Here is a 17,985-nt window from a genome sequence, read left to right as displayed (position 1 = left end):
GATTATTTTGTCACAGATAAGCACCAGCAGTTACCACATATTTCAGAGTTGAAAGGCCAGCCCTCCAGTCACTACAGTCAGTCTGGGAAGGTCACTTCTTGATTTACAGACACAATGTGCATAGTCTTTCTCTTTCCATTTTTAAACAATAAATCTAGTGTTGAAATAATTATGTTCAGGAGCAGATTTTTTTTTAAAATGCTATCAGTGTTTTGGCTTAGGCTATCTTTTTTTTGCAAACTGTACCTTGGCACATATTCTTGTGGACTGAGGCTGAAATCTAATCCAGAAAGTAGCTTTAATAGTCTACTTAACCTTGTAACCTTGCTTTGCTTGCACCAGCCTGCGGCCAGATTATAATTTGCCTAGTGGTCTTTCAAATATATATTGCACCTATTTGCTCTAATGGTCCCTGATTCATACAGTAAATTCTTTAAACTGACCTTTGGTGTGAACAATGCAAAAGAGGGAAGTCAGTTGCAGAGCTGACGATTTTGACACATGTGCTGAAATCTGCATACATCCATAGACTGAAGCATGCACACACACACACACACACACACACACAAACGCAGAGTGGCAGAAGTAAGCTTGTGTGGTCTATGGTGCAGGGTGATTAGGATGATGTGTTTGTTGGCCTGACTCTCATCACCATTATTGATCCTCTCCACCTCACCTTCCACAGACATCAAGTACTTTCCATTTGTCCCAAAATAAAGACACACACACACACACACACACACACACACACACACACACACACACACACACACACACACACACATACAAACACAAACAAACACAAAAAACATTTTATTGACATTTAGAAATAAAATAAATACAGTGCACTAAAGAAAAGTTTCTCTCTTACAAGTTATTTAGGCTCATATTCAGCCTTAAAGACATTTTTTGGGGGGGGGGCACTGAGACCCAAGTGCATTATTTCTGGTGTAGTTTCCTTTTCCCCTTTTTCAACTTTTCCAAAAATATTCAAGAAAATGGTGTCAGTGTCTTCAAATAAGACTGCACCACAAACAAAGCAATTAAAGAAAAATATGTCCCAGGATTTTGTTTTCCAGCACTAATGACAAAGACCTTATTTATTTCTGAGAAGCAAAAGAGAGCATATTCCTTAAAAGCATAAATTCATGACATGATCTTGGGTTCATTGGAACTAAGATAGGAATCTGCAACATTCACATATTAGTTAGCTCAATAGTTTGTACTCGTAATATGGACAATGTTCACACTGCAGGTGGCAGAGGCCCAGATCTAAATTTTCCCTTCATATGTGACACATTTGTTTCTTTATGAGCGGATCAAATCACACGAGAATCACATGAATCTGTCTTTTTTAATTCTAATTTGGGAGCTCAGGCAAATGTGGTTGCGATGTCAGAGCAAAGAGTCTCATGATATCCAGCTTTGACTTCCTGGATCCATGTGATGACAAAAAAAAAACATAATACACACACACTCTCATAAACAGCATATAGATTCGGAAGAGCATTCACATAACATTTTCCATGTACACAGATACATGATAAACAGACACAAAGAAATGTAGCGGACAACAGGCACACATAAAAAACATGATACAATAATTCACTCTCTAACATATTGAATGAGCACAACCTGTCATTGATATGCAGACACAGTGCTCAGCAGGTCACCCCATGACCAGACAGTATAATCACTCCTCATACAGTACAAGTACACTTGGACACGGTGTGAGAAAGCGAAGGGCAAAAGTGAAATATGAAAACAGACAGAGAGAAAAATAAGATGCAGTGTGGGTGAGAAATAAGGAGAGAGGATTAAAGAGAAGTAGGGAAAGAGCTCTACAGCCCTGTAAAGCTGTGAAGGGGAGTGGAGTGTGCCTTTGGCCCAGCATGGTGCTGATTGGCCCATTAAGGCTGTAATGAGGAGAGTTATGGCAGGACTGAGCCTGAGGTCAGAGAGAGAGGAGCTACGAGAAGCTGCTCAGCGCAGCAGAATCCCTTTCACTGCTCCTAAGGAGTCACCCCAATCTTGATTAATACATGATCAGACTTTATTCATTCCTTTCCGTGCAGCCATCTATCCAGGTCCCACTTCCTCATGTGGAAGTTTGACTATGTTAAGTCTATAAACATATTTGAATTGACACCCAGGCAAGTGATCTAATAGCTGTTTTGCTCATGGGTTCAGCACAGACAAAAACACAATCTCAATAAATCAATACACAGCACAGAAAAGTCATAAATCTGTGCATCTATGCACAACAAATATAGCATACACATGTGCATGCACACACACAAATTTGAATACAGCCTCAACTACAGCTGCTTTACCATGTATTCCATCCTATGTGTTTGTGATTTATCACTGTGATGTGTGAACTGAGGTCCAAAGAAACATAACTAAACTAATAAAGTCAGTGACGAAGAACTGAATTCTCTGTTGAAGCTTGTCTCATAAAATCATGTTCGGAAGGAATTAAATAATCAAATAAAATAAGCCACTGTGCCAACTTTAATTCACAAACAGTGTGCAGCGTACACCAGGGATGAAGGGATAGATCCATGCCTTTCTTTTTTTAATCATCTCACTAATGAAGCTGATATGAGAAGCTGGCAAGAAGACATCATTTTCCAAACGCAGCGAGAAGCCTCATCAAACAAACTCCAGCAGAGGGAGGGAATGAGAGCGGGGGAGTGGGACAATTTGTCGCTAGTTCAGCACCCTCTCTGTTTATCTCCCTGTTCTCCACCTTTGTCCTTTTGTTTAAAGAGCATGACAGAAAACCCTCTGGAGAACTGTTCCTCAATGGGGAGGTAAGAAAGTCAATTGTCAAGAAAACTTTTAACAGTCTTATGTTAATCAAATATATCTTTTGATTTAGATGGATTTAGGCCAATAACAAACTGTAGCACAGTGCTGTAATTCTTTTCAAGCTGTCTTGTTTAAGTACCTAAACATATGTGACAAAACATTGATGAGAAGTTAAACAACTATTATGGAGCAAATGCAACTAATGTAAGCACTATTACTAATTATTTCTAAATAATCTTCTTTATTACCCTCTTCCACCCTTTACTGGTACCACCTATGTGTTTATGTACATTAAGCAAATTGACTGGATAGAAATGTAGGATTGTGGTCCATCTTGCGCCTTTATCTTGTCCCACAGTTATTACTAAACCTAAAGCCATTTCATGACAGCTTTGACTGTCAAACACAAGCAAAATAAATACCATGGCTTAACAGAAGATGAACAGAAGATGAAGAAAAATATACAATATGTATCATATTAAAAAGTACTTTTGAGAGTTATGTTTAAAAAAAGCAATTTGTTTTTGCATTTGTCCTCTGACCCAGTTGCCTTTTTGACACTAAACTAAATCACTGTTTCTTTCGTCATTAGATGTCACTTTATTATAGCTGCACTGACCTTTAATTTCTTTTATACACACACACACACACACACACACAACCTGCACTATTAACCTTACTTCCCTGCTAAAGAGAAGAAAGATGAGTGTCATCATTAGTATATCTGTGTTTAGAAGTGTGTGTGTGTGTGTGCTAAACTCAGACATGCTAACAATAAGCAACTAAAGCAGATCAATACTCTATCACCATGTGGGTCATTACAGGAAATGTCAGGGGTCACCAGTGTGCCCTGTTCAGGTCTATGAGAAGGTCATTCATTAGTGGAATTATCTACATGATCAATTAACAGTAAAACATACAACAGAGAATATATCCATTATTTATAAATATCTCAATATGTAAAGGTCAAACATTTTATATGTATTGTCATTGGAGGAAGAGGAAACATTCATCTTAGTTCAGGGCAGCAAACTCAGACGTCTAGCCTGGTGATGTCATCTGAGAATAAATTCCTGCCCCTTTTAATGAGGTCACAAATGTGCCATTTGAACACAACCCATAGTCCAATCCTAAACAGCAGATAAGTGTAACTTATTTTTGTTACTGTGGATTATGAAGTTGCTACAAAAAATCAGAGTGCTTAGTCGTTCTGTCTCGGTTAACAGCTAACTGTACTTGTCAGTACAGTATGAGTGAAAGACACCTTTGAAAGAAATGGTCAGGATTTGTAGAAGCCTGTCTTACTTCAATCAGAGACAGTAACGTCAAGGAATTGATTATTTATAGCAAATGGCTACACAGTTACAGTTGTGTGTGTGTGTGTGTGTGTTCAAAGCCTGTGTACACTGATGTGTGTATGTTATCCAGCACACTGAGGTTGCCCCTGAGCTCCAGCGTGTCTGCGTATAGAATTAGTTCAAGTTTAATAAGCAGAACCAAACTGCTTCTGGGCACCTCAAGACCCCAAGGGTATCAGCGCCCAGGGGGAGCTTTTATTTCAGCTCGGCAGCACCCCGCAAAATATTAATGCATTTCACATATTCACAAGGTCTCCTCTGAGACCAAGCCAATTTTCTTTGTGCACGCGTTTCCTCGACATCTATATTTATTAGAAGAATATTGGACATGAGAGCTTTCTAGGAGATTATTGAAGGTGAATCAAGAGGAAATGAAAATGTGAGACATGTAGAGATGTAAATTTGGTCTGTATATCTTTATGCACTATGCTTTATGCCCTGTGGTTGTGTGATAATCTGTCCAAGAATGTGTCACTTTGCCTTTCAATCAGTCTGAGAGCCTTTCCAGCCCCTAATGTTAAATTTTAAAGATGTTCAAATACTAAAATAACACCCACAACATAAATTATGTTGCAAAGTGGAAGGAGATATATCAGGCGCCCTTGGTTTCATTTTCCCTATAGAAAATTTTATGTGACTCACAGTTGGAGCACTTGGATTGGCATTAAAACTGAGTTTTATCATCAGTGCAATAGAGGAACAGCTAGTTCTGGTTCTTAATGTCTAATGTAAATACCTGTGTACATAAAAACTTTGAGGAAGAAGAATTATGAGTCCCATGGTACAATTCGGGAAAAAAACATCCAATCACTGAGCTTGAAATTTGTGACAGGCACTGCTAATGGTGGACAGAAGCTAAAGGTTATGCTATTGAGAAAACAGGCAATACAGTTTGCAGCTTAAATCAATTTACTTGTGGATTCTAGGTCAATTTTCGGTTAATTCAGCAACTTTGTCCTCAAATGTTCTGCTCAGCATGCTTTGTTCTCAAATCATTCTATGACAAAGCGTTTAATTCGCTAATGCTCTGATTCACATCTCTGACTGGCTTCTTCTTCATAGCAGCGGCAGCACAAGCTCATGTGTATTGTAGTATTTTGACCCGACTGCCCGACTGAAATGACATAATAACATGATTTCCCAGAAATTAAGATGAAATAATTAGTTCTGGTGGTCATGACGTAAAGCTATATGATCATTACATTATCTGGCAGACTATCATATTTCTTTGTTAAGCAAAAATGAGGAAAACTATTTAAAACGGGAAAAGGAGGAAGGACATTTCCAGACCAAGCAGCCTCTCCCACTTTGCTACCCTGAGTCAGGATGGGACTGTTGGAGCCATGAATCTACAAATAAAGCATAATTTGTTTTATTTATACTTGTTCATACTTATTTATTTTTTTGTCTTAAAGTCATGCTTGTAAACTTAGTTTGGAATTTTTTAACTCAGCCTGCTAGTATAATTTTCAAGTTTCTACATTTACTTTGTAACTTGAAACTTCCATTTTGCCATGATAGACATGAAGGTCTTTCAAACTTAACTTTGCAGAGTTTGCAAGTTTGTACATTTAGTTCTGTGTTTGCATGTTTAACTTTACATGCTCTGAGGCAACTATTTCAACTCAACCCAATGTGTATCCCCAACACATTTGATAGCTTAAGTATCCTTAACTTTCTGTTTGCTGCAGGCGAGAGTGAACCCGAAGAGACAGAGAGGCCTTGATGTATAAACTCGCAAAACAGAATTTACAAGCACTGACCCAAATGTTAATGCTTGTAAACATAAGGGCTTTTTTACATTTAATATTTGATACCGGACTTACAATTATGTATAATGCAATGCTTATAACATTTTGTAATTCTGTTAGAGTTTCTTATAGAGTTGAGGCTCTAATAAGTAAAGATAGAAGATCAGTGCTGGGAAGTTCAAGTGTTTGAGTTGTCGCAGTACACTCCAGTACAGACATCTAAATGTACCAAGTATTTAGCATACTGTCAAGTTTTCTAGTACTGGGTGTTGCTCAACTCTCGGACCACTATAATGCAGGACACTCTAACCAGAGGTGTATCAAGTGGTAGCAAATACATTTATGCTTCATTGTCCTCCCATAATATTAGGCTGCATGCTAAATACAGCTGATAATTTTTTTTACATCAGTTCTTTTTTTACTTAACTTACAGTGATAATTGTGGTGATGCTACATGTGTATGATTCTTACAGTAAATAAAGAAAAATACAGACTTGTATTTGTACCATGACAAAATAAGAAATTATATGGAGAAAATAAAGACATTTCAATCAAAATGCAAAACAATTATTAACAGCCACTAAAGTAGTCTAACTATTTGATTGATTTGATAATAAATCATTGGGACAGTGTGCAGTTTTAAACATTAAAGCATCGGAGCCCCCCACAATCAAAACATACAACAGCACAACAACAAACAATACAAAGCAAAAAAAACAACAACAAAAACACACGGAGCACACCATACAAAATACAAAGTTACACACAACAGCACATCACATACACCCACAATGTCAATTGGAAATTAATAATGTAAACTAGACTCTGTATCAACTAAACTGCAGCAGAGAGTATCTCAAAAAGTCTGCAAGCAGTGAAGTATCCACAGGTTAATAAGCAGTGTGGCCCTGTTCACACCTGGCATTAAATGCATCTTGGGTGATCCAATCACAAGTGGACAGCTCTAAGTACAGGTGTGAATGTACCCAAGACACATTGAGGACGCATTGAGATCCGATCGCTCAGACCAAATTTGGAGGTGGTCTGGGCCACATATGGCCACATCCTTTTAGCAGTGTGTATGCAAATGTGTCCTGAGCCACACCACCTACTCAACTGATGTCCTATGCATGAGAAGTTTTAAAAGAAGAAGAAGTATTAAAGTATAAAAGAAGAAGAAGAAGTCTCAACAACAGACAAAATGGATTCTCGTGGATGGAGTACACACAAAACATGCTGTCTGATTTCCATTTGGGCCAAAGAGTTTTGATTCTTCCTGCACGCAAAAGTCTTTACAGACTTCTTTTTTTAATTTCTGGCAGACTAGGCACAGGAGGTGCCAGTCAAAAACAACAACACATTTGGTCTTTGCAAACAGAAATGGGAAATGATGTAGATGTTTATTTCCATATAGGATGGGGAAGTGAGATCCAATCACAAATGGTCACTCAAGACGCATGTGGAGACGCATGTTAATGCCAGGTGTGAACAGGGCCTGAGTCCTCTCTCTCCAGGCTAACAGGCTAACAAACTGTCTGACATTGGAACAAATGAACGAATCTGGTGAGCCTCGGGTGGTGTTCGGTATTCTTCAGTATACGGGCAGTAGATCAGCATAGGATGTGTCGAGGGCAGCAAGTCTGTATGAGAGCTGGTATCAGTATCAGAAGCCGAGTTGAGTCTGGTACACAGGTTTTAAGTATTGAACTGTCTCAGCACAGCAGTCAACTTGAGTTGAGTTGAGTTTGCGGGTTTTCAGTACTGAGCGGCCTCAGCACAGCAGCAAGGCGAACGCATTCAGCTACAGCAATACTCGAGGGACAAAACGTGTCAGTCAGTCACCACTTGCACTGCTTAAAGCAAGCTAAATGTTGTCACACAGTACTCAAGTAAGTTTTAACACAATTTAAGGTTGTAATGCTTTCATTTTTATCGCTGGCACCTAGGCTGGTGACATATAAAGCAGTATATACAGAAAGTATTCAGGAGAAAGCGAGGGCTCTTGTATATGAGTATATGGCTACGTCCCAGAGGCAATACATACCAGTACAGACCCAATACATATTGAACCCACAAATGAGTCATCACTTTGGGTTTGTTCGTTCATTTTATACCAGCACTAATCTCAATTCCTCACACCGTCTGTATAAAAGCTCCAATTTTTGCAAACTCCCCATTCTGCTGCACCTTTTCTGTTCCTCTCTATTCTGTATGTGCCTCTCTTCCTCTATGAATGCTTTATCCCTTTACAAGCCTTTCCAAATCTTGTGATATCCCCTCTTTTGATCTCCCTCTATATATATACCTATCTCTTGTTACCTCTAGTCCTCCCTTTCAGTCTTTTAGTCTACCTCGAATTTGCTTGTTTTTTTCTTCTGTCAACATTTTTATTTTTATTTGTAATGAATGAGTGAATTCTAGAGTGGATTAGAATGCGTTCTAGATTAGTTTGTGAGGAAATAAACAAAAAGCCAGAAAAACATGATCAGTACAGTCTCCAATTGGTTGGGGTCATCTACAAATGAATGGAGGGAATTTAGTAAAATGTCACTTTGGGTAGAGGACAGTTGTGGCCAAATATAGCAGTAGAAAGTGAATTATGTGCCACATTGTGATCTGTAAAGTCAAAAATATAGGTCTTTGTTTGGGGTTGCATCTGAAAGTAGAAGAACTGTGCACACAGGCACTTTATTATTCTCTCTCTCTCTATCTCTCTCTCTCTTTCTCTGTCACACACTCTCACACACACATTAACATATACTGAGAAAGACAGCTAGGTGAATCTGTCCCATCTGAATATTTTTTACTGGGTCAATGTGTTCAGATGAGGCCTCCAAACACACTCATCAGACACAGGCTATCCAAACACAGACGGCCTGAGGGACCCATTCTCCCTCTCTCTTTCTCTCACACACACCATCTCATAAACACACACCCAAACACAGAAACAAACAGGAATGCTATTTTAGGCAGAGCACTAAATGACCACCTCTTACATCAGGGTGTTTTAGTGCCCCTGATGAGACTAAATCCATCCAGACTGAGCCGCTGTCCAACACACATGCAGACACATATGATGCAGAGGAATGATCATGGTTTTGTTTCTCAGTCTCTTTCTGCCAAGGTAAATTAAGCACCATGATTTGAGGAAATAATGTCAACAAATCTCTGAAATAACTGATTGAATAATCCTCTCAAATTCAACCAAAGCTAATATGAGGCTTCAGCAGTCTAAGTTAGACAAATCAAGTGCATATTTTCTTATCTTTTATTATGAGATTCCATCTTTGTGTTACTATCCCTCCATTGCACCTTAGAAAAGAAACATAATTATTGTTTAATGAAGAAGATGGCACTGACTGGATCTTTTTCTTGTTTTAACAACATATAGAATTTTATTACCAGCTCATGTTGAAAAACTCAAGTTTTTTTTTAATGAGATACTTTCATTTTGTAAAACAAAAAGATAGTTTTATGACAAGATAAAGTGATGTTGTTATTACATGAATAATTTCTTGTAAAAACAGAATCATCTGGTATCTACTACTAATAATATAATATAATAATAATAGAATAATATTTACATAACACAAAAAGTATCTTGTTATAACATGCAAAGTGTCATTAAAATGAGAAACTGAGCAAATAGTTTTTGTCATGGTGGCAGCAATGAACTGCTGTAGTTGGGGCTAAAAATGTTTGGTTGATTGACAGGTGTCTCATCCTATTACTATTATTTGGTGGCTCCTTACTCCAACTTTCTAAACATACCTTCAGAAATCTAAGGGCCGCATCAAAGATGCTACGTCCATGTTTTGGTACAACTGAATTGTCTTTGTCACTTGGTAGATAGACCCTGTAGACAGGTTTAACATGGGGCCTCTAGCTTGGGCCTCTGAGGTTCACATTAATGTAACATGAATCCTGATGAATGTGGTGAGAAAAAAAGATTAGCAAGGTTAGTGGCTTGAAGAAAAGACACACCATTTAATTAATTTAATTTCAGTTTGGAATGACATTAATTTACATGCTGACAGCAAGTTACTATTGAGACAAATCCACTCCTCAATTAGTGGTAGTGTATCTTATTTCATATGATAAACATGCCTGCTAAACCTCAAAAACTGGTGCCATACTTGTGAAAAGCCAAATCTATTATTTGGTCTGGAACATAAAAGGGCTCTGATCCCAGAATGCTCTGGGACAGTGGAACCAGTTATGAATCTGGACGGATAAGAGCGTTGCACAAAGAAACTGCTGACAGCCTGCCACTCCCTGAGGCCCCAAAGATTTGACACCATGACAAATGCTACACATCTACAGCCATTCTGATGCAAATATTGTGTGTTAGTTTACGTGTAAGTGTGTGGAGAAACAGAAATAAGTAGTACTACACATACACCATCTAATGGTGACATTGAAAGACTGATATGACTGAGGCCAAGCTCCTACAAGTACATTTTTGTACTAATAAACATGCTGGAATAGTTAAGGGAGTTATGCAGTTCATTTGCAAATACCCATGATACACTTTTGTTTCAAAAACAGTTAGAAAAAAAGCAAGACATCATGCATGAGACAGAGAGAGAGAGAGAAACAGAGTGGGTGCATGAGAAAACAATACTAACCTGAAACTGAAAGCTATGACTATCATTTAATTGGTCTTTCTGACTAAATTAGAAATATCAACAGAAACACTCAGGTACATCACATACTAAAGACAGACACTGCTGAAGTTTGCAATGAGTCTTACAAATATCAAGCATGCAGCACAAATTGGACTTCCACGGTAGCAGTGTGGACGACCTCACATGAATGTATGAAACCATCTAACCTGACGCACCAGATGGTTTGTTACACAGAACCATATGAGAAGTCGTCCTTGTTAACTTTTTGGAAAGGGCAGGCACTTTCAAAAAATACTTGGCAGGTGAATGGATGAACCATCTGTCTATCACCGTCTATAGAGACAGAGTGCAACTTGTCATGCTCTGAAAACCACACCCACCGGAGGGGAAAACAACCGGCGCAGTAATATGCAACGAAGGGCCGAAACGCTAATAAAATGCCTGTAGCTAATTAAAAACATTAGATTTCAGCAAGTCAAAGGATTATTTTAGCACCATATGTCTACCAGAGAGGAAAAGATAGTTAATAGCATAAGCTGAGACCTGTCACATTGTATATGCTAAGATGTAATACATGAATGCCACTTTTGAATGACACTTTTCACAGCTGATATGGCGAGTACAGTTTGTAAACATAGGCGGAGAAATTACACACACAGACATGCGATGATTTCCAATTCAGGCTCCTTTTATAGTTAGCATTTTAGCTGAATACGCGTTAGCTACTAGTGATTTAAATGTCTATTACAAAGACTGCACATCTGTCAATGAAACAACTGTTCTATTTTTACATTTACACTTTTGTCTTCTTCAGTTTTTTGGTTCAGAAGCTTATAAAAACTCTCTCTTTAGCCTGTTGGTAGTGCATCCCACCACACAGCAGCTTTCAGACATTTTTCTGTTGTTTGCTTGCAGACAGAAATGACAAGGAGGCACCTTCACTCAATACAAAGTCAGTGGAGAGTAATGAATTGTTTTCCCCTCCGGGGTGGGTGGAACATAACGGCGCTCTGTCTCTATCACAGTCTTACCTTGCGAGGCAGCTGGATTCATGACGCTGATTGGTCCGAACAACCAGTGGTTGAGACACAAGAGCATAACTTGAAGCCTGACAAGATGGATTCTCACGTGATGTTGTGATCTTGAGAGTCCAGCTGCCTTGCAAGGTAATGTGCCATCAAGACCCTGCCAAATGTGTACTCTGACAATTTCACTTCTCAAACTTGTAAATGGATGCCAGCCATAACAGAGGCCATCTATCTCTCCTTTAGATTATGACCAGGACCTTGACAACTGTCATTTAACTGTCTGTAAGGAAAGCCCCCAAGGTGAAGAAATAATGAGACCCTGACACTATAATGTCTGGTGCGCTGCAACAAAGTGTGTGTCTATGTCTGTGTGCATTGTCTTGTATTCATGCTTGTGAGGAACACAGGTCCTTCAACAGACAGGAGACTAAAGAGGATACTTGTATTGGCTCCTCTGTTGTTGTGTTTGGATTTGTACTGTATTCATGTGTGTTAAACCCACACACTGTTCTGCCTCTAAAACTCACCAAGTGTGCATTGATCTACTTTGGCAATGGTGTAGCACCTCATTATTTCACTATCAATCATTTGGTAGGAGAATAAGTGAGTCAGGGGAGGTCAGCAGTGAAGCATCCCAGCTGTTCAGCAGCTTTAAACCTATACCCAGGTGGCTAGCCTATTACCTAACCTGTTTAAAAACAAAGACAGAGATACAGGTTGATAACAGGAGGCACAAAACAAGGGAGACAGAAGAAAAGTAAAAAGAAGACAGAAAGGAAAAGAAAGAGAATTTGAGTCAGATGAAGATGACAATGGAGGGCAGCTATGTGAGAACACCCAGAGAATCCAAGGGTCCTTAAAAATCTTGAATAATTCTATAAAGAAATACATATACTATCTTTTATCATGTTACACAGGTTTGTAATTACGCTTACTTTTGATGCAACAAAGTTTTACATCTTGTGAGATTTCCTTGAAGAAGGGTTGTGAAGGCAAAACAAGTGCTGTGACCTATTGTATGTTCATTAAATGATGAAAATGAGACTAGCTGTAGTGTCTGGTTTTTTTTGTTGTTTTTTTTTCAGGATTAAGGACAGGATTCATATATCAGATACACTGTGTACTGCGTCTTTAAATATTTAATTATTCTGTACCCTTTAATTATTTATTTATTTATTTTTCATTTGCTATGTTAATGCTGTGTTGCTATATCTTCCATCCAATTTCACTTGACAAGACAAAAGTTGTAAGGATTCAAATTAGGGCATCCTAAACCTGCAGAAACTAAAATAGACAAAAAGACAAGAGAAGGGCAGCATGTCAATTGCAAAGCAGTAATGTATAAAATCCATAATGATGAGGGTAACAGGGGGTGTCAAAGAGACAGGAGGGAGAGTGAAACAGAGACAGATGAGAGACGGGAAAGAAGACCACAGGGATGAATTAACACTGAAAAAGATCAATTTTACATGAGGGACTTCAAAAGCAACGCTACCCTTTACACTTCCTATACCTTACTAGTGATGTTCATCATTTCTTTGTGCAAGTCTGAGTCTCTGTGTATGGGTTTCCATGTGGATGTACATGTGCTCATTACCATTTCGTGTGTGTGTGTGAACACTGATGCTTAAAGCGACTGATGAGCCATTGCCTCAACCATTAACACATCATCTCCAGCAACATGTGACGGGCTACAGTGGCAAGCAGGGATCAGAGCGTATGGTGTTGTGTGTTAATGGAGTTTTGGACGGATGGATTCATATAGGAGAGATTTATAATCTATGGTCGACGGCTCAAAGCAAGCCCTAAAACCACTGGATGTTTAATCCTAATCCAGGGGCTAAGACCTCTGCAACACTGAGTGCGTAGCCATGTTGAAGACAACCTCCTGCAAAGTCCTGTATATATTTCTACAACTAAAACTGCTCAAAGAAAGCTCCTATATGTTTGAAATGATGTTATTACATCTGGTAGACTCTGTTATGAAAAGAGGAACATTTTTAAAGAGTCTACACCAAAAAAATAACAAAGGTTTCAAAACTTTTATATGTTAGTTTACGGCAACTATATAGTTCCATTGTTTTTTACTTTCGAGGTTACATGAAGGCAGCACAAACTTCATTTTAGTGTTGTCAGTGAATGAACAGCAGCACTTAAACCACCTTAACACATGATTGAAATTCTGAACGAGGCATAAAAAGTCTAATTTACATTAACTCCATGATTAAAGAGCATGGAGTCTACGAACGTGTTAAGTCTTGCTGACCATGGAAAAAATAAGAGACAGACGGCCTGAGAAAGAGTCTGCAAGAGATGAAGACATAGAGTGAAAGAGATAGTGGAAGACACGAGGGGAGAGATGAGGCACTGAATTGAAATGAAGCAGATGTTAGTACAGCATCTGCGCTAGGCAACTTCACTCGTACCAGTGTCTGATCCTGAGTGAGCGTCAGGGGGAAAAGAAATCATGTGAGGGTATCATATTGTATTTTTGGTGGGTATGCCTGAACAAGAGGCTGTTCAAATCAACAATTGCAGATGTTAAGGATTTAGTAGTCTACCTCTCTCAATCATCTGTCTACACATTATGTCTTGCTGTGTGGAGCACAACTTGTCACAAAATCATGTTTGCATTTCAAGGAAGCTAAATTGTCCTGTCTCTCCTCGTTGGGCTTTTGTCTTGTGTTTCCCCTTAAGCTGCTTATCAATAGCAGAATGAATATTCACATAGGACTACAAGCGGCTAGCTGGTTCTTTAATCCCCATGCCCCAATCCTCATGAGCATGCCTACTCTCCTTCAAACAGTCAAACGTGACACAACATGACACTGAATAATGAGGAGATCCATAAACATTCATCTATTCTTCCACATGTAGAAAAAACAAACTGTAGGGGGTATCTATCTATCTATCTATCTATCTATCTATCTATCTATCTATTTATTGCTATTGTTTCCAGTCATTTTCACATATGTATCTCTAAATTTCAGCCTCAAGATTAAAAAAATGCAGCAAATTCTTTTAAATGGTTAATTTCCAATACCGACACATTCTCACCTTGCTGGCAGATTTTTATCAGTTCTTTGGGGAAAAAATAATTTTTTTGTCAGTTTTCTCAGTGCTAACTCACATGGTTTGTTGAGATTTCTATACAGTATTGTATGTCTTTTGCAGTGGCCTCACAACTTTGACAGTAGACAAGACAGCAATGTTGTCCCACCATGTGACTGCACTGTCCATGAAAGACATAAGAGGCCTCCTGTCATGGTTTAGCATGTAATCCATCCTCTTTATCTCTCCCTTCAGTCTTTGTTTCAGTCATTAAAGCCATTTCTCCTCCCCCCCTCTGTCCCCACAAGAGGACCAATGACTGGATCAGTATGGAGAGGTGAGGAAAGTGGAAGGTGGCCGGTTTGCCCTCAGTGGACATACTTACATACTGTAGGCACACACACACACACACACACAGAATTTAAGGGCATATCTTAAGCAAAGCCGCTGTGTCATAAACTGTTAAGTAAACAACGCAGATGTTACAGATGATGATGCTGATGATGCTGATGATGATGATGATGGGATGGGGCTTAGGAGAGAATTAGAGTTATGCATGCACATCTCATTGCACACGAATGAGCAAACATTAAAGTGCACACTCTTATCATACACTCACACACACATAAATACACGCACACCTGCAGTGTTTAAAAATACCTCTTGAGAAATTCTCAAATGATAAAAAAGTGTTGTTGACCAAACTGTTGGAAAGTGCAGAAAACATTCAGGGTGCAGAGAGAAGCGGGAAAAACTAATTCACAGTGTCAGTTATTATTCAATAGAATATTTGGGACAACTTAAAATGATTCAGACCTTAGGCTGTTATTATGTGGGCTTCATTCTCACAATTAAATATTAAAATGTGAGCATCCCACCGTGAAAACCATGAAAGTCTATTTTGTTAATTATGATATGAGAAAAACAAAGCTGCATGAATTTGCCACCAAAACAATTTAGGTTTAAATCTTTAAAATTAAATCCTTTCATTTGTAATAGTTTTTAATCCTAGAGAAATGCTTTCTAAAAACCACATCAAGGGTTATTAGTGCGAATTAGTACGAATATGAATGTTACCACACAACAGATGAAGGCCAGTTCACTCCTGAATATCCAAATTACATCTAAACCCGTACGCGGACATTAGTTATCTTCCATTAAGAAAGTGCCTAAAAACAAAACAAAGGAGAAAACTTAAGTATACGCGGACCTCCAGAGCGACTTTGTCCAAAACATACCTCTGAAAAGGATGGCTGTCCACATGTAAAATCCAAACGAACATGGTCCCCAAAACTTGTGGCACCGCATCCTGGCACCGCTCAGACTCCGCCGGCGCCACCGGCAGCGGGCTCTCAGTGTCGACTAGACCGGGGTTCTGCTCCGGCTTGGCGGTGGTATGAACATGAGGCTGGAAGGAGACAGAGTGTGTGAGATACTAAAAAAGACTGACAGACCTGAATGAGTGTGGAGTTCAGATCGGCGCGTTCACGCTGCTTCAGAATCACATTCCCACACACACACACACAAACAGACAGCGCTGCACGGGAGCGCGCGTCCGAGCTGGAGTTGGCCAGAACAAGATGAATATTTCACAGTTCATCCCCAAGCCATTATAATGACGACAATAAAGTTTATGTAGGCTAATATTCTATGGTCGATGTTGTCGATGTTTTCACGGTGTTTATGTTTAGTTTACTATGGTTCACTAAAATTTATAGACAGGCTACATAGGCTATTTAAAAGTGTAACAACTTAGTTTAGTGTCTAATTGAGCTCGACTCACTTCAAACGTCAGTTGTTTTGACTCTCCTGTTCTCACCTGTGTCCTAGCGATGTTCACCTATATTTAAGTTGGGGGCACGCAGCAGGTCTACCGTGTGACGTAAACAGAGAGGGTGTGTCATAATGCTGCGCCATCTGTCTGGAGCCAAACTGACTTTGTTTAGCTGTTGACAAACTACACTGAACCTTTTACTGGCAATGAATTTATCATTGAAAATAAAGGTTTATTATTAGCATTATACAAATATTTTGGCATGTAGGTCTTGTGCCCCAGTCAATTATGTAACAACAAGGGTTAAGTCTTTAAAGTCCTCCTCCACTCAAAATTGTGTTGTTTGTTTTGTTGCTTCACTTTGGTGTTTGACCTCCTTTCTAGGTAAACTTTTGAAATGAACAACATTCGCATAGAATCTGGATTTTTAACAGTGTAGTTTAACTTTTTTTCTGGAAAAAACAGACACAAATTATTAGTCAAAGCAGAGTAGCTTTATGTGTCTTAAACATGTCTGGAGGATGATCCATGGAAAACAGCATGTTACAACACTTACAAAACAGCTTGTAAGTTTCAAGCCAAACAGAGCAGTGCAGCAGTTTTCTACCTTATGTGACTTGTTGTTGACTTACCTCTCAACAATACCTTGAGCATTTTAAAATCACTGTAACCTTATTTCTTAAGGCTGCTCTATTCAATATTTTTTAAAACAACAAAGTTAGAGACTAGCTGGTGAACAAAATGGATCATCATGTGGAGAAAGAGACGACTCCAAATGCATGCTAATGTTTTTTTGTGTCTGCTGAAAGTGTAAATAATCAACTGCTGGCCAACACCTTTGCCATATCAACTTTATGAATTGATAATATGTCAATGTTATGTTTACAGCTTGTTGTAACCTAACCCTAACACATGTAAACACATTTCCTCAAGTGACCAAAAATCAATGAATATTGAATATTGAATCATTTGTTTGTCTCAGTGCTGAACAGGACTAGGCCTGAAACACAGACTCATACAGTTGGCACAGATCACCACACAACCCTCCTTCTCCCACAGCTGTAGACTATCTTTTATGGATGTGATGTGTGTCACACTGCAATTTCCCACTTCCCGGTGATACAAAGAGGTTCATCAACTGCATTTTTGTCATATTTGTCTCCTTTTTGTGCCAGACTGGCTCATAATCAAATGACCTATTTATCCCAGTCCATAAATAATTTCAGTCGGAAATGGGATCCGACAGGCGATGAGGGGGAACACTGCACATTTCTCCAAATGTTCTCACTGCATGGCTCCCTTTCTCTCTCTCTCTCTCTCCTCCTCTCAATGGAACAGGGGCGTATCATCTAAGAAGCAGTCTTGTGCCAGTAGTATTAGACCATTCCTGCTATTTTTCATACCCCACATGTCTCCGTCTCGTGGAGACCCATCAGAGGAAATTCATGCTGTTAGATGTGATTTTGTACAGAATCCAATATCTGTCTGTACTGTAGGTGGGCCAACAGCCACAGTGGGCACAGCAAAACCTCTGATCACCACCTTCATCCTTGTACTTGCTCTCACAGGGCAGACCTTCAG

General features: G+C 39.0%; 1 protein-coding gene across 2 annotated transcripts in view; it reads right to left on the bottom strand.

The window, feature by feature from the left end:
- Positions 1-16,499, bottom strand: part of LOC121901682 (neuronal acetylcholine receptor subunit alpha-7-like) — a 38,999-nt gene extending 22,500 nt beyond the window's left edge. The window contains exons 1-2 of one of the 2 annotated variants that reach the window (XM_042418590.1): positions 16,450-16,499; positions 15,869-16,038 (exon numbers count right to left, since the gene is read on the bottom strand). In XM_042418590.1, coding sequence (XP_042274524.1) covers positions 15,869-15,938 — 70 coding nt within the window. In that variant the 5' untranslated portion in view covers positions 15,939-16,038; positions 16,450-16,499. Of the gene's footprint in view, positions 1-15,868; positions 16,039-16,413 lie in introns of both variants that reach the window. The other variant, XM_042418589.1, reaches the window with a different exon arrangement.
- Between the last annotated feature and the right edge of the window lie 1,486 nt (positions 16,500-17,985).

This window comes from Thunnus maccoyii, chromosome 8 (genome assembly GCF_910596095.1).
Source record: "Thunnus maccoyii chromosome 8, fThuMac1.1, whole genome shotgun sequence".
Classification (NCBI taxonomy): domain Eukaryota; kingdom Metazoa; phylum Chordata; class Actinopteri; order Scombriformes; family Scombridae; genus Thunnus; species Thunnus maccoyii.
This window is presented reverse-complemented; position numbering and strand designations above follow the sequence as displayed.